General features: G+C 47.4%; 1 protein-coding gene across 3 annotated transcripts; it reads right to left on the bottom strand.

The window, feature by feature from the left end:
- Nucleotides 1-29: 29 nt before the first annotated feature.
- prickle1b (prickle homolog 1b) lies at nt 30-19,993 on the bottom strand. 3 transcript variants are annotated; one of them, XM_029825771.1, is made up of 9 exons: nt 19,799-19,993; nt 9,158-9,162; nt 6,739-6,916; nt 6,152-6,265; nt 4,591-4,728; nt 3,234-3,437; nt 2,970-3,156; nt 1,796-2,794; nt 30-1,716 (listed from the first exon to the last, which is right to left on the bottom strand). In XM_029825771.1, the coding sequence occupies exons 3-9, from the start codon at nt 6,907-6,909 to the stop codon at nt 779-781; spliced, it is 2,751 nt and encodes a 916-aa protein (XP_029681631.1). In that variant the 5' UTR covers nt 6,910-6,916; nt 9,158-9,162; nt 19,799-19,993; the 3' UTR covers nt 30-778. The 3 variants fall into 3 exon arrangements, with proteins under 3 accessions (XP_029681631.1, XP_011611728.1, XP_011611727.1); XM_011613426.2 differs by lacking the exon at nt 9,158-9,162; XM_011613425.2 differs by lacking the exons at nt 9,158-9,162; nt 19,799-19,993 and adding an exon at nt 8,637-8,784.
- Nucleotides 19,994-20,975: the final 982 nt, after the last annotated feature.

The following is a 20,975-nucleotide window of genomic DNA, read 5'->3' as shown; positions in this document are numbered from 1 at the left end:
ATATGGTTAGAGCAGAAATTAATGGAAGATTTCAGGAGAAAAATTTATTACAAGCATTTTTACATCACAAAGCATTGAGTTATGTCAGAGTTAGAGTAGTAAACAGTATCTGAATACATGAAATGTGGGTGGAGTAAATGTTAACAGGGTAACTTGGCACTTACCTGGAGATAAAACTTTACAAAATGACACCTTATTAGTTGGTTTGCACAGAAATAAGGGTCTGTTTGCAGACAATTCTCAAATCTTAAACATTTCCAAACCAAAAGAAAATGAAACCACATATAAAAATACCGGTATTCAACTCTTAACTTAGTATATACAGCATCATTTTGTACTATTATGCATTAAATAATTATTTGGCTTGTTTCTATTTCCTAATTTAACCTGTGTACTATATGTTGCAGGTTTAAAGCACGCAAATATATCGCAAAATGTGACTAAGCGTAAAAGACTTTAGATGAATAATGGAAAGGAAAAGGTTGGTATGAGGCCACTTCCTACAGGTCCATGCTCTGCAATAGTGCTACAATTCAAAACCAAAATTTGCACACGAATACACGAAATTATTTTGTGGTTATGTTACAAAGATCCCTTCCTTTCGCTGTTGATTGGGTTCATTCTTCCGGTACATTTGGGACCATGTGATATGCATCTTGACATTTAGTCTTTAGCCTACATTGCCCTTCTTAAAACCATTTGTTCCACCAATACCATGCGATCGGAGCGTATATTGCTTAGTGTAGTGCACATCCTAATATAAACACACTCTGAGCTGTTAGGAGATGATGCAGTTCTTTGAGCGCCGGCTCTTCCTGCGACCAGTCTGTGAGCCGTAGCTCTGGGTTGAGAGGGCTCTAACCCTCGTGGGATAGTCCTCAGAGTAGTAGTGTGCAGTTGGCCGGGGTTGGGGGATGGGCTGGCCGAGGAAATAGCCCTCCTCCTCAGAGTCCGATGAGGAGGAGGAGCACGTAGAGCAGTAGTCGTCCTCATCTCTGCAGAGACCCCTGAATGGCTCGAACTGAGGCTCTCCTTGAACCAAACCCGGATGCAAACAGTCAGGTCGGGGTTGGGAATAGGGCATAGGTAGCCTGTGTGCAGGGTGCTGAAGAAGCATGGCGCCACAAGAGGGGTTTACCAGACCGTGCTCATACGGCCTCTGTGCTTTCTCAAAAGGCACCATGTGAAGGTTACTAGCGGAGCGGGTTTTTCGGCTTCTGTGGTGCCGGCCGTGGTGGTTGTGCCGTCTGCTGCGTCCATGGTGGCTCACAGGCCGGCCCTTTTCGTGGCCCATCTGATCAGGGTAGTGCATCCTCCTCTGCGGTTTCTCGCTCATCGGATGCTTTCTGATACCGATGTCAAACCCATCATTGTATCCATTATCAACAGTGTCCTCTGAGAATGTAACTACCTGTGGAGGCCTGGACTGGGACTTGCTCCTCCTCAGGGCCGGGGCATGGACAAAGGAGGCGGGAAGTCCTTCTGATTGTGGGGACAATGGGAGAAGCCCACTTGATGGTGCTCCTCTCATTGCCATCGCTATGTCGTTGACTTCATTTTCCATATTCATGTTGAGGGAGTTTGCGCTGTGGTGAATGTGAGAAGAGTTAAAGGTTCCCATGTTACTCATCTTCTCACAGTCATCTGCAACTGAGCGATCCTGCATGGGAAGGTGGTAAACTTTAGATCTGTCCCTGTCTTCGGCGTCCGATGCACCTGAAAACAGGAATAATATAGATTGAATAACTGCTTGACATTCATCCGCACTGAATAAACGTGACCACATTTTCCTTACCAGTTATGTTTGACAGTGCAAGAGAATCCATCGAGTCTCCACCACATTTGTCAACTTTCCTCAGCTCATCAGCGATGCACTCGAGGGAATCTTCATACCATTGCCGTGTGTCTGGCCAAAAATCCCGCTTTCCTCTCCCAGACTGGTCTGGATCCTGGTCTAAATCCAACTCATGGATCTTTCTTGCACTGGCAGGACCTGGGTGGCTTCCATATGCTGAGTCTCCTAACCCATCCTGGGACTGGGCCCAGTACATTTCAGGCAGGTGCTTCTTGCTTATCAATCCAGGGCCAAGGCCATTGACTTGGGACTTACTGGAAGCTTGGCTCTGTGTGGGACTGGCAGGAGCTGGACAAGAGGCAGTAATTCCCATAGATGCTGCATCGGGCTTTAGCCATGGATCTGCTGCAATTATTAGTTTGTTTCTGTCACTGACAGGGCTGGGGGATTTTAGGGATGGTGCCTGGAGTTGTTGTAACATCCCGTGGTCACCAAATTTCAGCAGAAGTTGAGTCATATAGTCTTCATGCTGGGCCCACTCCTCTGGGTCCTCATCTCCACCTACATCCTGTTCCTCTCTCTCCCTCCAGAACCCCTCCTCCTCCAGACCGAGACGGGACAGCTTACGACCTACGATACCAATGTTACATTCGCCACCGACATCGGCCTCTCTGTTTCCAAGGTTACAATTAAACGACGGGACTGCGGCCGGCGGATGGAACAACTGCGACTCCCTCCACTCTTCAGCAGGCCTGCTGCTCTTCCCCATGCGGACACTGCGCCTTGACTCACGCGAGCGGGCAGACTGGAAGGCGGAATCAGATGAATCGGAAGCGTGGATGTCTTCACCCTGGCTGCAGGCCTTCGAGCAATAGATCCGACCCTGTTTTGGCAGGAAGGGGCAGCCCAGCAAAGATGTCTTGCACTGGGCGCAACAGAAGCACTGATCTGTGGCGTGCCAGTGTACACCTTCGTAGGTCATCTGGGCGTGGTCGACGCCTAAATGTCAACAGAGAAAAAGGCGTTAGCTACCAAAAACATCCTATGCCTGGCCCAGGACATAACAAGCGGATGACCAGCAATTGGTTGTCTTGGGCATCACAATTTTGTGTAGGTTATCTTCTCTTACAAGTAAAGCGGTGTCGTTTATGGCAGGTTATGAACCTTAACCTACCAATATTTTCCCCACAGGCCTCGCAGTATTCGGCATACAGTGACTCAAAACAGCCACAACAGTAGGGGTGGCCATCCTTCATGATGTAGCGCTGACCCCCTAGCATCGTCTCACACTCGAAACAGGCGAAGTGCTTCATGTGCCAGTGACGACCCTCCGCTTCAGTGCACTCGTCTGAAAATATGATCTGAAAGAAATCATGTGCACAACGCTGTTAGTTTTGAGCAACAAGCAGTTAGCGACGCTACTCTCTGTCCATTTTACCTCATCGCACGAAGAACATCGTGGTTTAAGAAGCTCGGCGTGGTGTCTGCCGCAGAGGATCTTTCCATTTTGATAGAAATAGATTAGATCGACCAGCAGCTCCTGACACGTGGAGCACACAAAGCAGGATGGGTGCCAGCAGGGGCCCGGACCAGCTCTGGAGGCAAAAATTGCCATTTTCCCTCCGTTGATGCCTCCTCGACACTAATGGCATAAAAATAACAAAACTTGAGCCATGCAATTTGTCATCCAGGCATCCAGATAATGTAATTTGCCAAACTGGCTTACAATATGGAAATAAAAATGAGCACACAGCCTTGCCCATAATGCATTTACCATGAATGTGATGAGAGGTCACATAAGAGACTTTAAAATAGATGTTGAGGTATTAAACACGACAGTTGCCATACAGAAAAGGAGATGATGGAGATAAGATTGCAGATATCTACCGAAGTTTAATCTTCGGTGAAACAAAGGAGGACAAACAGGTGATCGCTATAGGTGCCAAGGCCATATGATCCATTTAAAACACACGTGCTTATGACAACGAGGAGCTTGTTTATCCGGCATGCCGAAATAAAATACAACCCCTCCGTGAGCTGAAAGATAGGGCTGTCCGGAGGCAGGTCGGAACATGCCCTTAACTCTTTATATATCCTTTAAGACCTATAAGACACGTTTAGACAACTATGCGATAGCGCGGCCAGCTGTTAACCATTATTACCGTGCAGGGGCCTCGAGTGTGTCGTGTGCGGTGTGTCCCTCGGAATGCAGCGGCAGGAAATTGGAGACTGACAAAGTCCGCGAGAATGATGTATCTGTTTGAGCATGTGCGGCCTTCACGCAGGCATACAGAAAGTGCCTCCAGAGAAGCATGTTTGCAGAGCAAAACCACAGAAGGATTTGTCTGTCCGTTTGGGTTTGCGTGCAGCACTCGTGTATGTTTGTGCGACCTCCTTTTCCCACTCCAGCATCTGTGCTGGCGTGACGACAGGCTTTAACTGGCTGCAATAAGTGAAAATGACCGGCTTGAATTCGGAGAGATGGCCCTTCCACACATGTGCAAAAACCGTGTCTTTAACACGCCTTGTTGAATGTACTAAAACTACCTGCTTAGGGGTCAACTGGATGTGTACATTATGCTTGAAGTACTTGTTAAACTGTGCATTCCTGTGCTATCTATAATGCTAAACGAAAACAAGATTGAATGAAGATTGCAGGATTCCCCTGAGGGGCTAGCTTGAGAATGTCCCTTCCAAATTCCCTGCTTTTCCTAGTTCACCCATTCTCCCTTTCTAGATAACCACAAATGGTAGCCTACTGCTTGTGTGCATGTGCAATTGTGGGTGGTACGTACGTTTTCGCAGCGGGTGTGCTGTAACGCTCTGGGCAGGATCTTGGGTGTTCCTCTCCCAAGCGCTTCCCTCTTCCTCTGGGCACTGAACATATGGAGCTCCTTTTTCTCCTCCTCAGACAGAGAGTGACAATAACGGACCTTTGGAAAGAAAGAGGCGTTTGTTGATTGGACGCTGCCTTGAGGAATACCAAGACCAGCTGAGTCCTTCTGTAAACAGCCAGACAATGTGGCTATCGATCGCCGGTGTGCACACACTGACTTTCTCTTTGAAAGACACAATTGTTTATCTCTTACGAACAAAGGCACGCAAGGAATCCTGCACCGGTTTCATCCTCAACCGCCGTGTCTGCTGACAAACATCGTAAAAGCCAATTTGTCAAACATCACGCAATTGTATCTTTTGTGCTCCTATTGTGTGTCCGCCAAGTGTGTATGCAGAGACCACTGGTGACAAACAGCAGTATCATCCCGTCCCCCCAATATATCCCCTAATGTAAACTCCATTAACACACACGTGAAAGGAGGGCTGGTTTACACACCATAAACTACTATACAGAAGAGACTGGCATGCTCTTTACTGTCAGACTTTTTATTGCATTAGGACTATGGGAATGCAGCCATTGTTGTAGTTTTACAGATGTTTCGGCCTTACAAAGCTTTGGAATCAAAGGCTGTCTGGGCTACAATGTACTTCTATCAAAACTATTGTTGTGTTACAGCTACTTGAAACACATTTCTTTACTTGTGAGATACTTGAGTCGAGGCTTGAGTGGTTCAAATGGAATGATTCGTATTCCCAGCCCTCAGGATTCACAATCATCAACAAATGTTCACAGTTATTACACCTACTTTACAATTTAAATGATGCTACAGTTGGTTGTGGAACCAGGTGTAGCGTCTGGACAGCAGGTTATGCAAAGGCTTGCAGCTCATTTGCATAACCTTCAACATGGAGGGCAATAAGCAGGCCACTGACTTCTAGCTCAGCTAATGCTAATAGCATAACTAGTGACCCATTTACTGTTCTTAACGTTATAACTGTTGGGGTTCAGGGTTGTGTCCATTTTTTTCCTCCAGGGGGCGTGGAGGAGCTCGATTGGCAGCAGCTGGCGCTGCAGGCAGGCGCACCTGTGGGCAATTAACACCTGGTCGCCTACTTAAGGAGGGAGCTCCTGCCCATCAGTGCCAGAGTGTTGTGTTTGTTTTGTGGATTGCTGGTGGGAGTGTTGCGGCTTTGTTGGTGTGGCTTTGCTTGGTCCGTCTTCCCTGCACATTCGAGGTCTTCATGCCTTTGCTGGACCTGGGTGGTGCAGAACCTGTCTCCTGAGTTCTCTGCCGTCCCGGAAGACTGCTCCTGTCTTTTTGTGTGTTCCCCTGACAATAAAACTGATTTGGACCATTTAACCACTGTGTCCTGGCCTGCGTTTGGGTTCTGTTAAATACCCACGTACCGTAACAGTAACTTTTAGTATCAGATTCAATCTACTGTCAGGCTACGCGACGCTAAACTTGCAGCAAAGCTAAAAAGAGGAGCATTAAGATAGTGCTGCCCTTTCCTTACCTCGTTGTCATGTGGTGGCAGCTGGTACAGGAGCTGCCTGATCCGGTGCTTCTCTCCAGGGCTGTTGACATATGGCACCTTTTCCTCTGGCAGACAGGAGAAATACATCTGGACCTATGAAAAAAAATCAAATGCAGACAATAAAAGTTGTTAAAGTGTGCAACTGCCAGAAATTTGTAATGCCATGAACAATTTTTAGTCGTGCTGAGGGATTTTGCAACCTCTCTTCTTTGGTACAGACATAAAAGAGGACAAAACTAGATACCGACAGACTTCTAGTCAGCACCATGGAGGAAACACGTCAGTCTCAACATAATCAGAGGCCAGACTGTGAAATCCCTGCACACAGCAAGGGACTATAAATACTAAAGTAATGGTGAAATAATATGGTTGGGGAAAAAACAGCCAGATGTCGGGTATTATCAGGTGCTTCTATTAATCAGCTAGCATAGCCCAATGGACAGACGGCTGGCACATGTGACCTCAATTGAACCGAGGCCGCATTTGGTGTTAGTTTGTGTTGGGATTTATGATTTTGGCGTTGTCATCTATGAACCTTTCATAGAGGAGAACTATAACAGGCCTACCTGCTCCGGTCTGAGCCCCGGCGGCACCCACGCATACTCCTCCAACGCACACCCGGAGTCGTCATCCGAGGTCGAGCTCCTCTGGAATCCCAAGGACATCTTCCCTATCTTTCCCCCAGCGTGGGGTTCCATCTCCGGACACTCCACCCTTTCACCGCGCTCCAGGTTCATTGCACCGCTAGGGAAAAAAACAATAGGGTTTATGAATCGTATTCAAAGTTCATCTTTAAAAGACATCAGAGAAATCATGTTTTCCACTGTGATGCAACATCACCCATGCACGATTATTCATGGAAAGGAAAGCACACGTTGTTATGGCTTTATGAAGGTAGTGGGACTGATTTTGTGTGTGCCTCCAGCCGCGGCCTTGCTTATCTCAGCAGATCAGTCTTTATGTGTTCCTCAGACCAGTCATTGCCTGTTAGCTGCATCCTGGTCCAAGGTGTTGAAAAGAGCCCACTTTTGACATGCAAATCCACAACAATGGAGCCCATCCGAGTGAAAACAGTCACGTCAAGCCCTGAAATCCTGTTGTAGAGTTGAGAGTCTCTCGCAACAAAAACAGCATGTTCGGGATTCCAAGGAGCTTGACGGGAGTGATAATTGATGCCTGTAAGTTTGTAATCCAAGCGCTTGCACGCCATCTTTAATATCACAAGTTAATATTCACCCAACTCCATTTAGAACTCCGTTCCCACTAAAAACACAAAGGAAGTATCCCTTTAAAATTAGCATACAGTTGAATGGGCCACAAACCACAGAACCTACTGATTAGAAACGCTATTAAAAGTCAACCCAAAGCACTTATCACAAGAGAAAATGGTCTGCTTTGTTCTTCAGTGACTAACCTATCAGGTTTTATGGCAGGACAGATAATGTTATCACCCAGAAGGTTTTCTTTCTCCATTCGGTTTTATCTCACCTAAACTAGTTAGGCCACAAAACGGTGCATCGTTTACTTCAATCATCTTGATAATTGAGTTCCCAGGCAGCACCTTTTTATTTATTTATTTTTTTTATTTTTGAAGATTTTTGTTGGGCTTGTTTTATTCCAGGGCCACCCCTATCACTCACCACCGTTAAATTCTTTGAATCCTTCCCTCCACTGTACTTCTCCACCCCATCCCCAAAAACATTATTGGGGTGAAGTGACTACAAATTCCTGAGCCACCATACACAGCAACTCACATTACAGCATGTCATCTGCTGGCAACAACACAATGGCCGCCTTTGTCGAAAACAAAAACAACGCTGCCCCCCTTTAAACCTGGGCCGAGAGGTGACAGCAGAAAGTTAAGAGGGTTTAAAAGTGAAACTGATTGAAGACGACAGTAAAGAATCACAAAACTCTGGTTAATGTAAATACGCACATGCTAACCGCGATCCAACGGTTCACCAAGGTATGACTTAGTTAATGAACACAACCCAGGGCGATATGAAGGAACACATCCTAATTTACCGCAAATTTGACTTTAGCACGTTTATCGTGTTCTCCCGGGGCGCAGGCGACATCAAACTGAACCAGCCGCAGTTTTAGCTGCTAGCCGTTGATTCGAAGAACAGGTTTGGAGAAATCGAGCTGTGGGAAATATTTTCTCAAACATTAAAGGGATTTTCTTTGAGGAAGAAAACATTAAACTTGAAAGTTCAAAGGCCGAGGTCATCCCTCTCTGGCTGCTGAGGGGTGTTATTTTAAGGCCAAATGGGTGTCAAGGGGTGCGCAGGAGACTTAACACAGCTGGAGTGGGACCACCTACACGCTGACACAAGATACACACTCATATTACGAGTAGATTAATACAAAAGAGATGTCTTCTCTGACAGATGCACTTTAAATCCCAAGCTAAGTTTGGAAACATATGCTGTTTGAAGCTCCAACTCCTCTGTCTTCCTCTTACCTCCAAGAAAAGCATCTGTCCTTAAAGCTCATCTAGTCCGTCGTTGCCCAGCGTGCAAGACCTGGCTACATGTCTGCAGCATCGAGCTCAGCGGATCCCAGCTCTAATCAGATCCAGATCCCAGGAAGTATTGCTGCGATGCCTCAGCCACAAGCTGGACAGGAACCCATTTCCGAAGGGGTGGGGGAGAAAAAGAATCCCAGCTCCGAAGAGCGAGTTGGACAGCAGAGACGTGACGTCTGTATCTGAAGTGCGTCTGATCCCTGTGAGTGAGTGTGAGTGTGAGTGTGTATGTGTGTGTGCGTGTGTGTGTGTGTGTGTGTGTGAGAGAGAGAGTGACTGGATGTGTGTACAGCCAAGTGTTGTCAGCCCCTCCCTCATTCTTCCCCTCCAGAGCAAATCGCTTGCCACCGCACTTCAATTACACACACCCCTTCCTCAGACCAGGGTGACACCAAGACACCCAGCCCACCCCACCCCCGACCAGGGCTGCAGCTGGATTCCTGCAGGCCAGACGACACGGCCGCTACTTTTGCAATTTCTTTATTTTCCCAGTCTGTAAAAACTTTGCCCTGGAATGCAAGATTGCCTTGAAGAGGTGGGCATAAAAGTACTTTATTTTGAAATCAGCTCTGTCTGGTGTCTAGCGTGAGAAGCCGGTGCAAAACTATTGCCTAAATGTGGCTGACCTCTTGTTTTAGCAGCTCAAATGTTTGTGCGTAGCCTTCAGAAGTGGAGGTGAGTCACAAAAGTTCAACTTTTTGGTCTTCGCCGCATCGGAGAAGAGGGATCTGCTTCTTTTGGGAGCTAAATGGAACATCAGCCAGCCTAAACAAACTTCTTTCTCAGCTGATTTTAGTCTGGAAGAGTTTATTGAAATGAGTCCATTGATGCTAAAAATAGCATAAAACTGTAGGTGGTGCGAGCTAAAATAATTGTGGCCCAGAAAACAGTGACGTTCCACTTCTGAGGTCTGTCTTTCTTCAAAAAAAAAAATCCATATTACTACCACGTTCATTGGTCCAAATGTCCCCAATATTGAGACACACACGCTCATCTGAAGTACTGGTTCTCACCGAGAAGTCAACCCTTCCAGGAGTTTATATGGTTAAACATTGACTTTGCTTCCTCCCAAGGCGGCCTCATCTATCTCAGAGAATTCTCACGCCCAGGGATGGGGCGGGAATCTATCTTTTCATCACGTCAATGACACAACCGCCCCTTTCCTATGTCGGAGATCTGCGTGAGAGAAAGGAGCATCTCGCATCGTGGCAGATGGGTTGTCAAAGTTCTGGACTTCAGGAAGCTCATGGCGAGCAGAAGGGAAGCTTAAAAAGATCTGGAAGGAGGGTTAAAAAACCAAAAGCAAGCATAGGAACAATTCGGTCCGACTCGGAGGGAGCAAAATGTCATTTATTTAGAGATGCGTCGCACCATCCGTCACTGTGAAAGGCTAAAAAAAACAAAAAGCCATCTCATTTAAAGAGCCTAAAATGACAAATGAGTTGACTCAATTGTCCCGCAAACAAAGACGCTCTCTCTCCCCTGACAACCGTCTTTGCAGGAACGGCAACGGGGCCGCTGGTCACTTGCTAAGCTACCTGTTGCCAGTGAGGATCTCGGAGCAGGAGGGCCCGCGTTGGGATCAGGGATGGGATTGTTTGTCTTTGCCAGCAGGGCGTTCTTTCCAACACACGCACAAAATTAAATAAAAGGGGAGTGGGAGAGGAGCGCTTGGCAGTCCTGTCAGAGGGTAAACGTTTTAAAGCGCTCAGAGAAGCGCTCAGGTTTCCAGGGGGCTTGGCACGGGCCCGGTAAAGTCACTCAGAAAGACCGAGTTTCCTGGGATATTTATCTGGATCTGTGTTTCAAAAGCTTGGAAGAGCGGTGGGTTCTGTGACAGCGGGTGGGGTTTGCGCCGGTGTAAACAGGGTCAGAGGAAAATCAGAAAAAGTTCCTGAAACTTGAGTTCGGGTCAAAATAATAACACGGTGAATGTCAAACCCATTACCTGGTTAAAATCTTTCCACTGAAAACTCTTTTTTGCTACATTGGGTGTTAATGTTAAACACAACAAAGCACAGCTTTGCCTCTAATTTAATTTCTTGTATGTTAATTTAACCCAGAAATCTCAGCATTTTTAATGTATTACAGGAGATATAGTTTAAAATGACCTTTTATCATTTAGCTCCTCCCTTCACTCTTGTATCCAGGTGATGCCACCATGTTGTCACTTCCTGTCCCAGTCACATGACTGTCACCTGATCACCACTGACCTAATGAGTTTAGGTCAAACAAAAACCCAGATAACTCTGAGTTTAGGCCGATTGAGGTATCTGTGACTCTGTTTAAGCTTCATTTTGTGGATTTTGAACATTATATTTGTGAAACCCCATCTTCACCTCAGGCCTGTTCCACCCTTTGTAGGGTAAACTGACCTTTTATTGTATCTTAATGATCGTGGAGCCACAGCGTCGTGTAGCAGCTCACTGCAGACCCATCAGAGATGCGCTGAATGGATGATACCCTGGGCCCATTCACATGTCTCGGCCCCATGAGCAGGAAGTAACTAATGGCCGGTTTATGCGGCGGCCTTTGACCCCCGCTCCATAAATGCGCGATGTGCGCCCACATGTGCACAAGTGCGGCTCGAACAAAAGAACTACTTGACCCGTTTAACGTTGAAAAACAGCCCGGCGCTCGCATTTATCACGTCTCGGTGCAGGAAAAACACACGTCTGGTTTGATTTTCTTTGGCTGATTTCCAGTAGAGGGGGGAAAAAAAATCAACTTTCGCTTCCAGCTAAGGGAAGTACAAACGGGATTGAGCCTCAGAAAGAGCCTTGTGAGGGAATTTCTCTTTCTGTCCGAAGGTTCTTGGGACTCCTGACAAGCACTGGACTGACTACGCATACACTCGACAGACACGTTTATTCGCCCCTTTTCCTGTCTGGACTTTTCATTCATCTATAGGAAGAGCCCTCCGACTAACCTTTACTGTGCTAAGTGGGCGTGCTTTCATTGCTGCAGCTTCTTTTTATCACTTGCAAGAGCCATTCACACCTGGATGCTTGTGTTTCACCCCCAGGAGGCAAGAGGATGTTTAACTGATCTGTCCCAATGTACATATCATGGGGGACCTCCCCCTGTTTGTTCCAAACACCCAGCAACAAGGACGGTAACATGTCCCAACCCACTGTGGTGCAATTTTCATTAAAAAAGAAAAGATTCAAGCTAATTTAAGCCGAGCATGGAGACCATCCCTGATGTTAAAGAGCATGAATTAGCATTGTGCGTGTCGCTCCCATTTGGTCTCAGATTCTCTGTTATTTTGCCACTTATGGGAAGACGCCTGATAAAGGCTCCCAAATCACACCCCTGAGCTGCCGCCGACGTGCCCAGACAAATAAATAAATCCCTCCGGGCAAAATGTCTGAAAGTGAAACTTGATTTTCTCACAACAGACATCTTCTGTAACTCCAAATAAGACACCGCTTCCTCTGCTGATGGGCATCGTTCTGGGGGCGCGATGGCTCCCCTGATATTTCGCGCCCCACCTAAATAACAGCTTGCGCACACGTTGCACAGGTCCGCGTCTCACTGCAGAACCACTCATTCCCCATTCAGCTCCACTCACACTGACCCCTCAGCAGCTTTTCACACCACAAAGTGGATATTTAGCCTTTGCTAACAAGGCCCCGCCAGCTCGACGTGCCTTCGCACTTCAGGTCCACAGCGGTCTTCCCAGCTCGGCGTTAATATTCCTCGACACTCCCTTGTCGAGCGGGATTTAAGTTTGCAGCTGTAAAGCCCTCCGCCGGGGTTTGTTAGCCGCCCAGGGTGTTACCTACACACCTTGGGGACAATAGGCCGGCCAATACGGGGCTATAAAATGCAGGAAATTGTCAAGGATCTGTGAGTTTAAGTAGGGACTCTGCAAGGAAGTTTCAGTAAAGGTTTTTTTCATGCCTGAACTCATGTTGGAAGTCAGCTTTGGGTGCTAATCGGGCTTTACAGGTTTTTTTTTTTTTTTAATGATTTTGTTGAAAAGGTTTGATTCTTTTTATCCTCCCACATGACTTCCAGTTTGTTTTTAGCATTTTTAACCTTAGCCATAGTTAGTGGTGGCCCCTTTCACGCATGCACCACCATTTTGATCTAATCTCAGGGGTAGATCTGAAGAACAAAGTGATATTTCAGGTCAAATTATACTTCCTGTCAGTTTACTAAACCAATTCCTCGGAAAAGTCAAAGCATTGTTGACTCAAACAGCCATGACTGGCCCTCCTGCTTGCTATTTATTTATTCCTATAGATTTCTATTCATGTTCCCCTGTGGTATCAATGTATTGTCCTGAACTCAAACTGGATTTCCTGCAAATACCCATGAGCCGACTGCAGGGATTATGACATATAGGAGCCAAACAGGGTTGTCAAAACAATGATTTTACCCACATATCTAGAGGCGCTCCAGTCATTCTTCCCCTTATTTGTCATAATTTGGCAGGTGATGTGTTATACATGTCATTACCTGATCTGACTTCACACAAGGCTTTTCTATATCGTTCCGATCCAGCCTTCTTGGAGATTATCCAGGATATGAGTGAAATATTCATGGTGAAAAAGGGTGATGACATATTCTTATTTCTTTTTAAATCAAGCATCCATTCCAGTCTATGGGTAAACTTCCTTGCATTATAGGATCCATTGTGCCAATTAGACCCACTTGTCGCACAAAAATAACACATTTTAGTAAAAAAAATGGTGCCATTATGGGGAGAAAGTCAAGGGTGAAGCCATCTGAACAGACTTTATATCCAATTTGGTTCTTTTACCTGTAAACCAATGATCCACTCATGTTAGCTCAGCTTTTAGCAGGTCAGTTCAGTCTGATTTCAGCCAGACTACAGTCTGGTTCTGGTCCAACACACTTAGCTGGGCTAAGAAAGTGGCACGTAAGTGCACGGAGTGAGAAAAGCTCAGCGTAAACCCTGTAATTTGGGGTCAATGACTGCCGAGCAAAACTTCTTATGGGATAATCATGTTTCAGCAGCCTGTCATGTTCTGAGTTTACTTACAGTTTACTCTCCCAATCTGACACACTCTTTGTTTGTGCTTAGTCATGCTTTACAGAAGACAGGCACACACACCCGTCTCGCTCCTAATGATGCTAAAATGGGCGGCTGGATCCTGCAGAATCCCTCCGAGCCGCCCTCAGACAGATAAATCCCCTATAATGCTACAAAATTTGCATGGATTGAAAACAGACTTGTAACACTTACGGGAAGAATTTGAATAGAAGTATGAATTATGTGTGTGTCTGAGTGTGTGTGAAAGAGAGAGAGGGAGGGAGAGCGGGGAAAAGAGCACTAATTTGATGCTGTTAAGTGATGCATTCCTGTTTTAACAAAAGCCAGAGTTTTGTGTGTGTGTGTGTGTGTGTGTGTGTGTGTGTGTGTGTGTGTGTGTGTGTGTGTGTGTGTGTGTGTGTGTGTGTGTGTGTGTGTGTGTGTGTGTGTGCTAAAGGAGTAATAAAACCCCTGGCCACTGTTATGATCACATCTCATGCAGGAGTGATTATCTTTATTCAGGAAAGAAAGAGCAAAGCTATCGACCGGCCGTCCGGAGGAAAAACGGCCAAGAACCAGATACACTTGGGCCTGTCGAGAGGAAAAAGCTCTGTGTTGACGCAGCTTTGCTTCAGTTGAACGCTAAGAAAAGCAGTCCGCATTTGACCCGAGATGTGAAGCCCACAGACGGTAATACAATAAACAGTAGATAAGTAGTAAAATATTCCAGCTGCTCTTTAAAGGAAAAGGCAAATAAACTGTTATCGGGGGCCAAAGATGTGATGAAGATACCAGGCTTCATGTTTGGGAAAGTGGAAGTCGCACGCTACAGGTCACGGCTTTGTTTTCATTGGCCAAAAAGGTTGTTTTTAGTCACCAAGAATGTGTCCACACTCAATAAACAATAAATCAGGGGCCACATAAAGTAGATGCTAATAGGAACAAAAAAAAGACAACAAAGAGAGGACGGCTACGTATGATGGCGTCATGATTGCATCACATTTATCATGCGAAAACAGCGTATGGATTCATGTGTGTGTTGCAAATCCCCTGTGAATTTTAAATGAGATAGATGTAGGCCAGGGATTGGGGTTGTGTACACAGAGGCTTAATCACACACACACACCCACACACCCACCCACACACACACACACTGACACACACAATGTATCACACCAGCAGCAGCATTGCGTTCCCATAATTTGCTATTGGAAAGCTGACGAGAGGTGGGAAAGGCAGCAGCCTGGGGCTCGTCGTCCCAGTCAGGCTGCTGTTTGGCCTACATGGCACTGCTGGCACTGATCTCAGATCAGGATTGTGTCAGAGAACAACACGTGCGGGTACAAAGCCGGGCTGGCGCTCATGTTTGGCACCATTGGGGCCGCAGAGCTGGTGGGAAATGTTGATACGGGGCAGCAGATTAGCTTAGTGCTGACGTCTTGATGGTTGCCGCGAGGCCAAGGGGTGCGACTGGCTCTTTTGCAGCCTGTTTGTCTCCCCTTATCTCCCAGACTCTGTGGTTGAATTTGGCCAGTCAGCCTCTGTTGGCATTCCACGCTGGCCCTCCAGTCGCCCGCCCGAGGTTCACGGGTAAACAGATGAACCCTCCGGTGGTTCTCTCTCTCTCCGACCTCCCCCGTCGCCTTCTTCCCCAGCCAGCCATATCCTCAGTTGGCCCCTGTGTTAATTCAGACCTACCTGACAGTTCTGACTAAAACCTTCTGGGTTTACTATCTGTTCTGCTCGGCGACAGGCTTAGCTCTCTAAACACACACTGGAGGCTAATCTGCAACAGATGGGAGGAAGTCATATAAAAGGATATACAACATATTTGTACTCCTATGAACCAAACGATAGGGTTTCAGGAAAGTTCCAGGCAAAGCCGGAGGAGGGATGTAATGGTGTGCAGAGCGGGAGCTCTTGTGAGCCCGACAGGATATTTTACTCGGAGATATAAGTCGTCGATCCGCAACCAGATGTGTGAGGGGCCCTGAGGGGGATTCTTCAGGACTTTCTCTGAAGGGTGCACACTCGCATTCACGCGCCTTCAAAGATGCACATAGACTATGGAGTAAATAAAGGAAAACGTGGCAAAACAGAAGAATGTACGCAAATAAACAAGCCCCCCCATGGTGGATTTCACGGTTGGCTGGTTGGAGATAATGAACCCCTTCGCCCCCCCCCTCCCCAGTTTGCCGTCTGGTTTCTGAGGTCATTAGTGTAAACACCAGAGACATTTATTTGCTAGCTCATTAATGCAAGTGGCAATTTAAGCTCCCCTTTCTCGGATTGGGGGGTGGGGGGAGGGGGGAGGAGCAGCGGATCCCAGACCCAGACAACTGTCAAATCACTGTTTGTGTTGGTTTTGTGGCGAGTGCTTGGAAAACCCCTGGCTTTCCTCTGCCCTCCACCATAGGTGAAAACATGTCACATCCTTCGCTCAGAAATGGAGTTCTTGAACGAGAGGTGGCAATGCTAGATACTTGCTTCTCTGGGGGGGGGGGGGGGGGGGGGCAGGCTGCTGGGTTGGTCTCTGCCCCTGTATTTTTTTAGCACTGCCCACTTTCACTGTAGAGCTAATTGGTTAATTGCCGCTGGACCCCTGTGAGCAAATGTGCAGCTTTTGGCAAATTTGGTGATAATCTCGTACGTTTCCCCACCCTCGCTTACAGAGTATTTAGTATCACAACACCCCATTTCCTGACTCCGAGTGGTATCTGATTGGAGGGAGCCATTTCCCCTCTAGGTCAATTAAGAGACTGGTATTCCTGGGGGACGGTGTGAGGCGATGCAGTGATTGATAGGACGCGCCTCTGGGGGCTTGTGCGGAGACAGACGGCCACCCAGTGACTGAGGGCTCACAGGAGGGGCTCCTGCCTCTAGAAAATATGGCATCCTCTCGAAAAAAGGAAGGTCGGGATAGGATACGAAGACAGCGAGCTGAAACAAGAACCTGCGTCGCGTTTCAAGACGCTCCTCAAAACACGTGTGTCCTTAAACGTCAGGTTTTCCCCGACAACGGCGGGTCTGCTTGTGGTTTCCGCAGTGACGCATTTTTGGCATTGAACAGTGGATGAAACTACAAAAAAAAGGGTGGTACTCTAATTTAACTGAAAACATGAAACCACCAAACGCCAACAGCCATGGGAGCCGGGATCGGATTTCACATGGCGACGGCAACGCTGCACCCCACAAGTGTTACCAAGACTTTCAAGTTTTTTCCCCCTCAATCAAACAAAACTGAAGCCTATCATTTATCCAGGGTGGTCATTTGAAATAATTAAGTGCTTGTTGTCTCCCTATATGGCTTTGCGCTATCTATACTGTTACCTTGAGCTTCAAAGCCTTTTAATTATTATCATCTCCTAATAATCATCGCCTTTAATGTCTCCATAATGACGGGATGGCGACGGTGTGCACGCGCGCGCGCGTTAGCCACTTTAATCATCATCAAATAGAGCTGTGTGTATAGGTAATTATGGTGGTGCCAAATTGACTCGAAAACTCGGAGGCACGAGTCAGGAAGTCACAACAACGCCTCCGTTTTTGCCTTAAAAAGTGCTGCAGGCAGCCCGGCAGAGCGGCAAGTCTTGACACAGTTGCACGAATCAGTCAGTGCCTGATATTCCGCAGAGCCCCGGATTACTTTTTCTTCCCACAAGCTGACCATAATACCAGGGTTGTGGAGGCGATGCGGCCCGCGGGGTTCGGTCTGCTAACCGCTCAGTGAGCACAAGGATCACAATTAGCGTTTGTCGATGGGGAACTGCCGTCGCAGCTTCTCGCGCCCGCCGCATCCTTCACCTGCTCAGAGGGGCTGTGGTTCATGGTTGCCGGAGGCTGGAAACTAAATAGAAGCATTTATATACTTCCCTCAAGTAGCAACCTCTCGACAGAGCTCGAGTTGAGCACTCGAGGCCGGCGCGCGATCGTAGCCATGCTAGGTCCAGCCAAAAAGTGAATATTAGCGCTAGATGTGGTCGATCTTTGTTCTTCTGGGACATTTCTGTTTCTCAATGCGCGCTTCTGTTTTTCATTTTCAGAGCTCGGCCGCTCCTTTTATGGTTATTGACACATAACTGCAGGGGACGCTTGGCAAGAGAGAGTGCGTGTGTGTATATGCGTGTTTTCTGAGGTTTGCAATGATTTACACAACCCCACACTCGATTAATTCCAGCATGACAGCACAAACTCGCCTGTGTGTGCAGACGTGACGGAGGCATACAGGCTGAGCAGTGTCGGCCCCCGAAGACATGAAGGTGCACACACGCACACACACACACACACACACACACACGCACTTCATATTTATGTTTATGTTTCTTATTGGGTTCATTTATTTAATCTAGTGCCAATTCGCGCTCCAAACTGAAGGAAAGGAGTCTATGAATGCTCCAAGACCCCCCTGACTCAGCCAGCAGCAAAAACCGTTAAATATGTGCAGTTAGTTTGTGTTTATAATATATAAAAGCAGATCCTGAAGAGGACAAAAAGAATCGCTTTCATCAACAGAGACCATCGCAACGCTCGCTCACTTCACTACCGCGATCAAATGAGGTGTCCTAACTGAGGAGACGTCGCTCTGGATCCAAAACACCCTTGGTTGCCGAGCACAAAGGTTTTCCAGGAGACTGTCCAACAATATCAAAACAATCTTCGGGCTGGATTTCCTCTCTGGAGATTAGGAATCTGGGTTGCATGTGAGGAAGAACAGAGAGAACTGTGCACTGAAAAATTGGTCTGCTGATTTGGAATTGATGCATTTCAAGGAAAAACAACACAAGATTAATCCATGCTGAACTTCTCCTGCCAGCACTCCACTCAGGAAAGACATAAAGTGAGATGTTCTGCTTATTCCTTCCCTACAACCCCTGAGGTTATCTCTGGAGGAACCGTTTCACCCTCCCCTTTACAGCTACACCCTCCTGTTGGCCTGAATCTCCCTGCTAAGCTAACATAAAACCTGACGTGCAGTGCCGCACTGACCCAAACTGCAGCCTCTGGTGATCTTTTGGAGTTACAAACGAAAACAGTCGTGTTCGCACATGCAGCTCCTCCAGAAGGAAGCCCGGTGCTGCGGTACATGTGTGAATAGAGCTGCAAAGACAGCGCGAAGGAGGCCGGTTTACCGGTCATTTCAGTTCCTGCCTGATTTGGCTCTCTCGTGTGGTTCAGCGTGGTTCAATGGCTGACCAATTAACAGCAGCTTAACTCCTGCTCCCTCACACACACACGCATGAAGACCAGCACACAGAAGTGATAGACGTGCAGATCCCCAATGCCACACACAGGCAAACACACACACACACACACACACACACACACACACACACACACACGTACTCATTAACAAAGACTTAGCATTTGCACAGCATATACCCCCAGCGAAGGTTAGCACAGCGTGGCTGACTGGCCTCCCACAGAGGAGGAAATACACCTCATTTACCTGATTCTCAGCTGTTTTCAAGGACTTTCAAGGGATGTCTATATCGGTTTCGCCACTAGGTGCCAGCACTAGCCTCAGTACAGTCAAGAGCACGGAACCCAAATCCACCGCCGGACTTCTCGGCAGGGCTTCAACATGAATTCTCTCCGTTTTTCAGAAACATCTTTGCGCAATTTACGGTGAAAGCATGTGTGTAGAGAGTCGTGACACGCGTGCTTGAATTTACCAGAGGTGGGAGAGAGGACACATATAAAACGGCAAAGTTCGTTTCAAAAGTAGGTTTGTGTTTGGTGCGCGATTGCGCGTGAGATGATGATGTTGGCGGTCAAGGCCGGAGTGCTGTGGCCTCCGTGCGTGATGTTTCTGCGGGCCGCAAGTGCGGAGAGATTTCGTTGAAGAGGAGACCACCTGAATGACGAGTTACAGCTGAGTTTACACATCTGGAAACCAAAACGCTTCTCCTCCATGAAGCGCGTCATTACGCACGCGATCTCCCCACGGTTTCACTTTTTCGTTTGGGTTCCTCCTGCACTTTATAGTGCAGGCGTGCGACTGCCAGGCATTTGTGATGAGAAAATCTAAAACGCCATTTCTTTTCTCCCCCCCCCGCGTAAAAAAAAAAGTCAAGCGCAAAAAGTTGGCACTCACCACAGCAAGTCTCTCGGCCAGTAGTCCGTTTATCAGAATAGAATCACAGCTGTTGAGACATCCGGGCGCACAGCATCCAAACGAATGACCCGAATGACGCTGAATCAGATCGATGGATACGCACTTTCAGTGCGTGATGATACATGGGGACGCACGGAGAGAGAAAGGCGCTGCGCAACTCTGGCACCGACGGTATAAGCGCCGTGGAATGACATTCGCGCTACTCTGCGCTCATTGGTGTAAAACTCGGAGCTCCCTCCCTCCCTCCTCCTCCTCCTCCTCCTCCTCCTCCTCTCACACGCACACCCCCTTCGCTGTTCTCACCTTAGGGCTGCGCGCATCCCAGGATCTTTACGCATATATAGAAGTTTGATCACCTCAGCATGGCCGCGTGTCCAGATACAAGGGTCGTGATTTGTGGAGGTGTTTCCTCACAAGCCCACCATCATCTGTCACACCTGCCCAGGATTACACCTTTATTTGGAATGTCAGTGGGATATGAATCAAAATAAGAATTTTCTTTTCTCTTCTGCCGCAGAAAGAACATTGCATCATCTGTATAGAGTCAAAAAAGGAGGTGGAATGGACTTGCTTTATGCTTTTTAATCAAAACTAAAGTATTTGGTCTGTGCTGCAGGGTCAGGAGAGCCCAGAGAGCAGTTTAAATGCAGACCTGGAAGTGAGACAGGACGTCCAGGTCAAACAGTGGGGCTTATTGTACCCGTCAGCCCACACAGCGAGGCCCTCATACACGTCTTCTTTCACCCTGCAGGCTCCTGCTCCTGCGCCGTGATTTACCGATTCAAACGTCACTTTTTCAGCACAGACGGCGACCTCGCTCCTCTGCATAAAAATGATCCGTGCCACTCATCCATTTTACAGCGCATGCCTCCGCAGCTGCAGCTACAAATCACAGCTTAGCATTTTAATAGGAAATCTGATCACCTTTTGTGTCTCTATTACCCTCCCCACCTATTTTCAGCGCCGCCTCTGTTATTTTGTCTCCGCTCTTTGTTGTGGGATGCAGGCATCTGTAACATTAGGCCTATTTACAGAAGACACACAGGGGAAGAGATGAGTATCAGAGGGTCAATAAATCCTGCCCCTGTCGCCTTGCTTTATGGGGAAGCGCAGCTCGTTTTGGTGAAAGTGTCGAGGCTCGGTGTGGCACATCGTG

This window comes from Takifugu rubripes, chromosome 18 (genome assembly GCF_901000725.2).
Source record: "Takifugu rubripes chromosome 18, fTakRub1.2, whole genome shotgun sequence".
Lineage (NCBI taxonomy): Eukaryota > Metazoa > Chordata > Actinopteri > Tetraodontiformes > Tetraodontidae > Takifugu > Takifugu rubripes.
This window is presented reverse-complemented; position numbering and strand designations above follow the sequence as displayed.